The sequence below is a fragment of the Physeter macrocephalus genome, chromosome 5 (assembly GCF_002837175.3).
Source record: "Physeter macrocephalus isolate SW-GA chromosome 5, ASM283717v5, whole genome shotgun sequence".
Taxonomy (NCBI): Eukaryota; Metazoa; Chordata; class Mammalia; order Artiodactyla; family Physeteridae; genus Physeter; species Physeter macrocephalus.
In genome coordinates, this window is record NC_041218.1 from 58,981,638 (window position 1) to 58,992,392 (window position 10,755).

Genomic DNA, 10,755 nt, shown 5'->3' on the forward strand with positions numbered 1-10,755 from the left:
TGTAAACTACCCCAACTCGGAAACTATTTTTGTTGTTAGTGTCTCTTTGTTGCTATCCCACATTTACAGTGCTGTTTTTGGATACATTAGTAATCAGAATACTCAGAAATACTAATTGATTGTCATCCTTTTAAAAACAAGATAAGAGCTATCTATGATTGGGCCTGGAAGGGAATCTAAAGCTCGTCTCAGGTTTGGCTCCTAGCACAGTGCCCTCCTACTCTGGCCAGAGTAAATGTTCAGCAAAGATCTATTGACTCTTGTCCAACCCCTTCATCTTGGAGTGGAGAAAATCGAGGATCAGAGAAATGAATTGGCAAATTTCTCAGGGCCAGATTCTGGATCTTTGGATGAATCGCTAGCAACACACTCCAACACATATCGAACTGTTACTGAGTCTAAGCGCATACTGCTTGCTGCACGACAGGCCAATAATCAAGAGATGAGTTCTTCGGGCAACAACTGTATTCAGAAATAACTCTATTCAGAAAGCAATAAACAACTCTATTCAGAAAGCCAGCAAACTAAAAACGATGGCGGGATTGTGTCCCAAAGAACCATCTCGCCTGAGTTAGAATTCAAGCTTCTTTTATACTAAAAGGGGAGGGAGTCAAAGTCAAACATTTCCTGGTTCCCATCAGCCTCTGGAGGGGATGTATTCATTTCTTCCTCCCTGCCATCGTTCACAGGTGGGCCTGGTCAGGATGTTTCCTGTGAGCTAAACAAAGGTATTTTAGCTAAATGCATATTACCTAGGAGGCAGGGTTCCCAAATATGGGCCATTATATATAATTTAAGCTTATAGGCAATATCCCTTTAGTGATTAACTTGTAATAGAATACAAAAGATTCTCCCCTATTACAAAACATGCTTTGTGTATTAGGGGATTCCAAGATAAACTACAGGAGTCTCGTCTTTTTTCCTCAGGAGAAGCTTTTATCCCCTGTGTAAAATTACAAAAACCCTCCCCACCCTCACCCCCAGCACTCCCTATCTCCCTTTCCCACTCTTAATTTTCCTCCATAGCACCCACCACCTTCTAGCATCCTATATATTTTATCTATTTGTTTGTTTGTTTAATTGTGGTCTGTCTCTAGGAGCTTTTTCCATGTGCCATTTAATGTTTATTAAGTGTTCAATATATCTTTTTTTTTTCTGATTAAAAAAATATGAAGTCTTGGCTTTGGCATTTAGTAACATGTATAGCCCTAACAACATCTCTACCTTTCATCTAACAACTGGAAATAGATTTGGGAGCCAGAAGATGCTACATTAAAACCCTGACTCATCCACTTTATAGCTGAGACCTTCAGATAAGTAATTTCAACACTTGAACTTTGTAAAATGGATTAAGGTGGATCCTTATGTGACTATATAAAATCATTTAGATAGGAGATAAACATATTGAAAAAAAGTAATAAATGTCTTCTATTATTATAAAACCTTTAGACTTCCTGTAGACAACAGACTTAACTATTAAGTAATCCCTGACCTGCCACCTCATTTTCTCACCTGGATTTAGTCATACTGATCTCTCCACCCGAAATGTCCCTCCACTCCATCTCATTTCAGCCTTTTGAAATCCTACCCTTCTTCAGAGGCTCACTAAAAACTATCTCAGTCTCTCATTCCATTCCCAGCGTATATCTTTTAAGTCATTTAACATTACTTTGCTTTCTCTTACTATACTTTATATGGTTGTCTTAGTATCAATGCTATACTGTAAATTTCCCAAGTCAGAAAGTCTGTTCATCTTTGAAACTGCCATATCAACTAATAAATTGTCTCTACAATTTAACTTAATAAGTGTTCAATTAAAAGCAGGCAAGGGAGGTATTTTTTATATTGGATAACTCAGAATTCTTATTGGCTTAACTAATGATTAAATCAACCATAGGGTAAAATTCCTGTTGCTTAAAAATACAGATTGTCAGCAGAAATTTGAATAAGATAAAAATTGTAGGAAAGATGTATAGAGAAAGATGGTCCAGGAAGAAGGTAATAAAATCATGAATGTCCCTCAGCCTACACAGCTACAACTGGCAGTCAGTGACTCTGGGTTTTTTTCAGAAGTTGTTATTCCAGGGCCACCATTGTACATGTAAGTGAGCTTAAACTTCAGCAAGAAAAAAAAAAAACCCCTCACTGTTATTTTAATTTGGATTGATTTGATTTTAGCCCAATTTCAAAACAAGACTAATTTCAAACTTCCTAAATTCTTAAAAGAATGTATTGCCACAAGGAAGACAGTAAACTGAGTAATGAAAAAGACCAATTATATGCAGTAGAAATTAAACTCTTGTATGGACAGAATTGGTAAATCATTTTGATACCATGAATTGTAAGTAATTGTTAGTGAAAATTGGAACATCACACCTGGTCATCTTGTGATTTCCTATTATTTTTATCTGGAAAAGGAATCTTATAATAAATTGAACCAATATCAAATGAACCGAGTGCATCAAATGTGGGTTAAATATTTCCCTTAAAGAAACAATCATTTTCATGGCCTAAACAGTCACCATTTACTTTATAAATTTTAGAAGAGCAGAATTTGGGAGGTAATCTAGTTTTATTTATACTACAGAACAGAGGCAGAAAGGATCTATGTCTTGAAAAAAATCACAAGATAAAATAAAAACTCTGCTTTTTTTGAGCTCATGTTATATTAAATCAACTCCAATAAAATTAACCTCAACATTTGCTTATAGACTTTACATGGATTTTTAACAGCATACTTAATACATTAGAAAAATAGTCAAAGAGCTTTCCCTTTCTTTACATGCCAAGGTAAATATGTCATAGTCTTTGCTCTTTTATACTTTAAAAGTGAAAAAAACCACATGGTTAAATTTTTTTTTTTTTAATTTAGCAGATTCTTTAAAACATTTGTCAAGAGACAGTGGGCTAATAAAGGTTCATTTCTGCTTACATCTGTCATCTTCACTGCAGAATGGTTTCTACACATACTATTTTGTAAAGTAACTTCTATTAGAGGTAATATGTACAATATAAGTAAAAAGTTAACACAATTGGATACAACTAATAATGGATTTTAACATTTGTTTATCCAAAATGTTTTGCTGATGAAATATGTCTTCGAGAATACACGAGAAATTGCTTATCATGGTTCCCCTCTAGGAGGTGAAGTCGTGCTTAGGAATAGGGAGCTACATACTCTTGTTTTTTGTTTTTTTGTTTTTTAAAGAAAAAAATACCCATCGTTTTACCATTTAAAACCAAACAAAAACAAAATGTTTTTCAGTGCCGTGTGATCATGAGATGTCAGCATTTCCCAACTCAGTTTAATCAGTTTACTTAATATGATATTATTAGTATGTGAATTATTTGATAAGAATAAATTTTTTAAATTATGCTAATATGCATTTCATTTCTAATTTAAGTCTCATAATACTGTGGAAGAAGTTAAAGAACCATTATGGATTTATAAATATCACTGCATGCAACTAGATTTCACAGGGAAGAAATTTCAAGGCCAAAATAACTCTATTATGATTTGGAACAGACGAACATTAATTTACTTAACCAACTTATTTAATTTGGGTGCTGAACTTATTTAATTCAGGCCACATTATCTTACTTCCACTAACTTATTTAAGCTAGTTTTAACCAACCTTTTAAATTTAAGCAATGGGGAAATTTTTAAAAATCAGTTCTGGAAACAGATGTGAGCTTTTTGTCTTGGCTCACTGCTTGCTAACAGGGAAAACTCCTGCAGCTGATCCAAGTTTTTTGAGCCTGGGAGATCCTGGAATGTGTGGTATTTCAAACACAGAAAATGAAGCTCCTAAATATTTTTCTTTGTGAAAGTGATGTGTCAGATGTAGATACATAAATACAATTAGAAATGAAATTCACCTTAGCTAATTCACCCCTCCCCTACCCCATGACATATCTCACAAACTAGAAAACCAAAATCCAGGAAGAAATGTGACTTTTCTAGTGATGGCCAGTGACAGAGCAGGGACTGCAACCCATGAGTACTCGTCAAGGGGCTCATTGTTCTTTTCATTGTAATATATTCATTGAGGATAAGTGGGTGGAGTCCGGTGAGGAATTATGAACAAACAAAAACCTCTGCTTACAAAACAGGGAATGGCTATGGTGTCTAAGGCCGAGTGCCCTGAAATATTCAGTTACTGCCTCTACTCAACTTGAATTTGACTCTGTAGGCAGGAGGTAATCTCTGGGGAGAAAGGAATATGTATCTGACTGCTTGGGATACTTTATTTTTTCTTCCTACATGCTTTATTTTTCTTCTAGTCTTTTGCGCATCATTAACAAGGTTTTAGATAGTCAAAGGGAAACCTTGTATTGCATGCAAACGTTTGTCACATCAGACATTGTTCCTGGCTTCACAAAGTAGCAGCTAGATGCATGTTGCTTTCCAGAAAGTGGAGTAACCAATTCTAAGCGGATCCACTGCAAACATCCAGGAAGATGCTTTAGCCACGAATTCAAAACCCTCGGTGTGAAGTGTCACCCAAACCTTGACAGATGGGGAATGGAGAAATACTTCCTGGTAAGAACTTCAAGATTTCTGCTTCTGTGTTTTCTAGGATCATCCGCTTATACTTGGAACATTACAAAACATTCTCCTGAAGAAAGAATAAAACTCTGCTGTTGAGGATGACAATTTATTAATGTCAGAAAATGGCCGTGCGAGTTATAAACAATATTCACATCCCGATGCCTTTTATATTCCAAAATTTGTTAATCCGCTTCAGGCATTTAACAGACTGGGTGTGTATACATCAATAGATGTGATGGGCGTTTCTGAGATTACAGCTCAGTTTCATTTTCCTCTTGGGCCTTTTCTTAAGCGTCCACATTTCCCACAGTAAACACGTATGTAGCTGGAGGAAAGTTACATGCTGTATATTTTTGAAACTCTTGGAGAGGTGAAGGGCCGTTATTTCCTGCCGGGTAGTGTCCTCCTTTTCTTGCTTCACAAACAAAACCCGGATGTGACTTGGGGGGGGGTAAAAAAAAAAAAAAGGAACAAAAAGTAAAACTTTTGTTGTTTCTCCAGGAAAGTGGGCTCGCTCAACTCCAACCCTTTGGCCCCAGCCCAGGCCGGTCCCCCGCGGGCGTGGCAGGGTCTGGAGCCGGGGCGGGCCCGGCCAGCATCCCCGCGGGAGACCGCGCAGCGCAGCGCGCAGCCTCTCTGCGTCCTTGGGCCCCCTTGCAAACTCAACCCTCCCCGGGCTCCGGGGGCAGGCCTCCTGGGGTTGTGGAGACCTGAGAAAAAGAGCAGGGGTTTTAAGATCCTGGGACGCTAGGCAGGGCTGGCGTGAGGGGACGTCGTTGGGGCGCTGGGGGAGGCTGTCACCTCCTGCGCTGGCCGGGTGCGCAGGCAACGTAGTTAGTTCGGGACGCGCCCTGGTTTGCGGCACTTCCAGCCGCTCCACTTCCACAGCTGTCCCTGCGCCCAGTCCGGGGGGAAAATGCCGGCCCTTCACATCGAAGATTTGCCAGAAAAGGAAAAGCTGAAGATGGAAGTTGAGCAACTTCGCAAAGAAGTCAAGTTGCAGAGACAACAGGTAAGTTGATGTCCCAGAATATTTCCTTCTCTGAAATGAACCAAAGTCAGCTTTTCCTAGTTTGTTGCAGTAAAACAGTTTTTGGCTCTTGGGGGGGGAGGGGGCGGTTTTGGGCTTTTGTTTTGGGTTTTTGTTTTGTTTTTTTTCCTTTTTTCTGCAGCTTCTTTTGAAGAAGGGCTTTGGTGGTGCTTGGGAACTGCCAGCTGATGTGGGGAAATCACAGGAGGTAAAGGAGAGAGCAAGGATCTCATGAGTAATTTAAAGCCAAATGTTTGAGAATGACGGGAACAGACAAGAAATTCTGCCTGCTGTTAGTTGGTTTTAAAAACTACTCAAGCTGTAGGGAAAAGGCAGATGGCTACTTAGTTCCTTGATCTTTTTCATAATGGGAAAGAACGGTATTTAAAAGGTTTTAAAAAAAATCACAATGTAAGTCTTGAATTACCTAGTTTTGAGTTTCATCAGGGCTCTCTAGGAAGTGTGTGATGAACAGTCCACTGGGGCTTGGGAGCAAAACATTACAGTATCTGTCTTTATTTATTTGTAAATCACATCCCTTTATAATTTCCACTTTATGTTTTGTAAGTATGTGCAATGAACTAATACCTATACAGTAGTATCTGTATTTATTTATAAACAGATAATTATACTGCGTACAAAAATTCTTTTTCGTGATCATGATTAGAAATTTTAGAGACCTCTGAAGTGCATTACAAATTCTGTTAGAACATATGTCCCAGTGTTCAGAAGTCTCCACTGAAATTTGTTGGAGACTTTGTAATTTTTACTTTAAGTTTTTACTGGGAGTACAGGCCTTCGTTTCTTCCCTTTTTCCTCAATCAGGCAACCTGTAGTCCAGGAATAGGTTTTTGAATAGATAATTTTTTAAGGGAAAAATAGTCCTTTCTCCCCAGCAAGAAACGTAGTCCCTTCTCCCCAGCAAGAAAAATTTAAACTGATTTTATTTCTCTATGGTCTAATACTAGAAAAAGGTACGGAAAAAATGGAAAGGAAGTAGGTATGGTTAATATGTTCACTTACCTTCCTGCTCTAGTTATGGTAAATCTGTTCATAACAAGAGTCTTGTTACTCAGAAGGCACATCTTGAGTGATGTTTGGAAGGTGCAGGCTTTTTTGTATTTTCCTCTTTATACATTTCTTTTCTCAAATTTAATCTGTAACTTCCAAATCCCTAGTCTTCCAGGATTTTGAAGTTCAAAGTCCTTTTTGTACATGTTGAAAGTTTCTGTGGCTTTAAAAATACTGCTGTGTTTAAAGGAAAAACCAAAGTTACAGGACCCAGTGAATAGGATTGTTTCTTGAAACTTTAAGGGATCCATTTTGTGGATGGCAAAGCCCACAGTTTGGCATCTGTTGATCACTTAGATTTTTTTCACGCTTTGAACCTCAGAGGTTACAAATTAAACAGAGTTGCATATATTGAAGTAAAGCATTGTCTGTGCCAAGTTGAAATATCTTAATATTTGGTATCACTATGCAGAACTTATAGGGAAAAAAAGAGACAAGTGTCTTCCAGTTATCAAGCTTCAAATTAGAAATTGGTCAGGGGCCTGGATGCAGCTGACCTGTGGAAGTTAAAGGTATCATTCATTAGCAGTTCCTCCCTAACAGCTCCCTCCACTCCTTAGGACACACCCTGCTGGATTGGCTTTCCAGTTCCAGAAACCCCAAGTCTGTGCCAGAGGGAGAGAAAACTTCAGGGATAACCTTAGAGGGTAGAGGGAGAGGCATCTACGTCCTAATAATAAGATTCCAGCATTTTATTATGCACTTTGACTTATAGAGTGTTAGTGCTAGAAAAACATTATGGCTTTTAGAGATCATTCAACCCACTCACTTTTAAGGGTTAAAAAACCTGAATCCCGAGGAGGCTAACCAGCCTTTTATTTAAGACCCCAGAGATAATGATAGAGCAGTTATTAAAACACTAAAACACATGTCTTCTTGATGCCCAGTCCACTGTTCTGTCAATAAATTGTTCACTTCTGAGCTGTGTACTCTGCTCAGGCCAAGGATACAAAATTCACAGGCTGAATTCTGGCTCTAGCTAGTTGTTGTTCAAACATATCCTCTTGACCGTGGAAGGAAATGCATCAGAGAAGTCATTATTCACTTCTGGAGGTTACACATCTTTTTGGAAACCTAATGAAGAAGCCTCTCTAAGAACAGATACAATTTGGGGAAACATGAGTCTTATCCACAAATTTCTCTGTGGCCACAGAGCCCAGCTTATGGACACTTACATCATCACGTCTGAGAATTCACTTAAAATGCCCGCACAATGAATGTCAGAAATGATTGACAGCAAATGTTACCTGAGAGAATGGTACTTGTAAAGATTTGTAAAGATTTTATTTTGCCACATGTTAACTGTATCACCTAGGCCTCCACACTGATGTGCCAAGAATCTTTGAGGTGTGGGAGTAAAACACTAAATTTTTGATTTTTAAAAAATTTTAATTGTGGTATAATAGACATGAAACATTATGTTAATTTTAGGCATATAACATAGTGATTTGATATGTGTATATATTGCAAAATGATATATTTTTGGCTACTTTAGAATCTCATCTTTTAATAATTTCTAGTTTATATTTTATGATTATACATGATGTATTAACACAGTAGTAACTGCACTTAGTTATAAGTAAATAATTATGTACATTTTGGGATACATATGCAAACTTTTTTTAGTGATCAACATTAAAACAGGTTGAAGATTACTAATCTGGATTACAAAATCAATGGGAACATTTGCCTAGTTTTAAGAGGACTCCACTGGAATTTTCTGGAACGTCTATAATTTTTACTTCTAATTTCTTACTAGTAATGCAGGCCTTCATTAAGACAGTAATCCTTCTTTTTTTTCTTTCTTGTTTATTCCCCTCCTTTTTTAGATTTTTATTTATTTATTTATTTATTTTGCGGTACGTGGGCCTCTCCCGTTGTGGAGCACAGGCTCCGGACGTGCAGGCTCAGCGGCCATGGCTCACGGGCCCAGCCGCTCCGCGGCATGTGGGATCTTCCCGGACCGGGGCACGAACTCGTGTCCCCTGCATCGGCAGGCGGACTCTCAACCACTGCGCCACCAGGGAAGCCCCCCTCCCTTTTTTTTAAATCACTCTTACAAGCTGTCTCTTTTGAATGGAGTTTTTGAAGAAACTATTCAATCCTTCCTCCATTCAGAAAAAGTTTAAACTACTTACATAAGCACAAGCCTCGGATAAACCTACTAAGCCTCGGATAAGTCTTTTCTTATGATCAATTCTGAGCAGAATCATGGGGTGGGGATGGGGGTGACTTTTGGACAACATTAGCCTCTCCGGAGTCAGACTTTCTCCAATGCTTCTATCATTTTATGAAATTGCAGAACCTAGCACATACCCAGTAAGTGAGACTTTTTGCAGGACACACCCCAAAACATTTGGGGAGTATCTACTATTGCATCTGTTCATTAGCATGCAAAATTGAAAGTGGAGTATGTTTCAGTTCCTAAAATATGGTGGACACGTCATAATTGTATTTTAGCAGAGGAAGGAAATCATATGAGGCATAGTGGATAGAAAATGCTGGAGGTTATTTTTTTTTTTAACATCTTTATTGGAGTATAATTGCTTTACAGTGGTGTGTTAGTTTCTGCTGTATAACAAAGTGAGTCAGCTATACATATACATATATCCCCATATCCCCTCCCTCTTGCGTCTCCCTCCCTCCCTCCCTCCCTATCCCACCCCTCTAGGTGGACACAAAGCCCTGAGCTGATCTCCCTGTGCTATGCAGCTGCTTCCCACTAGCTATCTATTTTACATTTGGTAGTGTATATAAGTCCATGCCACTCTCTCACTTCATCCCAGCTTACCCTTCCCCCTCCCCGTGTCCTCAAGTCCATTTGGAGGTAATTTTTTTAATACAGCGACTTTCAAACTTTTTTGACCCTGACCATAGTAAGAAATATATTTTACATAGACTGTATCATTCATATATATTATATAGGCTCTGTGCTGCACTCTAATATTTTTATTCTATTCTATTTCATTTAAAAACTTCTGGTTGTACCCAATTATATTAATTTCACTGAAGGGTGGTGACAAAGTTTGAACAATCCTGACCTGATTCATTCTTTCTTTCCTTTCTTTTTCTCCTTAAGGTGTCTAAATGTTCTGAAGAAATAAAGAACTATATTGAAGAACGTTCTGGAGAAGATCCTCTGGTGAAAGGAATTCCAGAAGACAAGAATCCCTTTAAAGAAAAAGGCAGCTGCATTATTTCATAAATAACTCTGAGGAGAAACTTCCTCCTCAGTGGAAGAAGTAGTCTGTTGTAGTTTTCTGAAATAAAACCGACGTGCCTTTTAAAGAAGGAACAACAAAATTTAAAGGAGACTTTCTTAAGTGCTCACAGAGATATGGTTTTGTCTGAAAGCTATGTGCTTCTCATCTTGCGCACTACACACCCCTTTTAAGAGGACAGAGAGTATCAAATGTACGATTATGGGAATAAGGACATCACTTGTGCATGACTCACCTCTTTCAGTATATTGCTTGATGCCTCAAATAAAGTTTTATCTCTGGAAAATGAGTGTTGGTGATTTAAGAAGGCTGTTGTTTTGGGGTTTTTTGTTTGTTTGTTTTGTTTTGTTTTGCCTTACCTTTTATACTTCTCCCCATAACCTTTTGGGTGTTTGGGACCTGTATCTAAAGATTAGGTGGTTTGATAAATCAGGTCTCAGATCCAGCTCTCTCTGCTTCAAATCTCAGGAGGTTTACAGCACTGAGTTCTGACTCCTGGAATGTTTTCATCTAACATTAACTATTAGGGAACTGAGTGAGTAGAATTCCTAAAGTTGATGGAGTCAGATTATTTGAGTCAGGAACCAGGCCAAGCCACGTCTACACTAGCACTTCCCGGTTTATCGTCATACAGATTTTGTTCAGAGTGTTGCTACGATAGTGGCCTGGAGAAAGGGAGTGGGCTGGGGATAAGGGGGAGCCCCTGGGGGCCAGCCCTGGTCTGTCCTCCCGCAGGGCGCTGCATCCGCAACGTGATCGCCGGGTCTTGGTGTGGCGACCCTCCAGTTCCATGGCATTGGGCATTGGCACAGATGCTTAGCTCTGCGCCTATGCCTACCAGCCTCTTCCAGCAGGCCTGGGACAAGCCTCCTTCCTTTCTC

The 10,755-nt window shown here is 38.8% G+C and overlaps 1 protein-coding gene across 1 annotated transcript; it reads left to right on the plus strand.

Annotated features, from left to right (window-relative positions):
* The first annotated feature begins 5,092 nt into the window (after window positions 1-5,092).
* GNG11 (G protein subunit gamma 11) lies at window positions 5,093-10,155 on the plus strand. The gene is made up of 2 exons (XM_007124483.3): window positions 5,093-5,564; window positions 9,733-10,155. The coding sequence occupies exons 1-2, from the start codon at window positions 5,469-5,471 to the stop codon at window positions 9,856-9,858; spliced, it is 222 nt and encodes a 73-aa protein (XP_007124545.1). The 5' UTR covers window positions 5,093-5,468; the 3' UTR covers window positions 9,859-10,155.
* The last annotated feature ends 600 nt before the right edge of the window (window positions 10,156-10,755 follow it).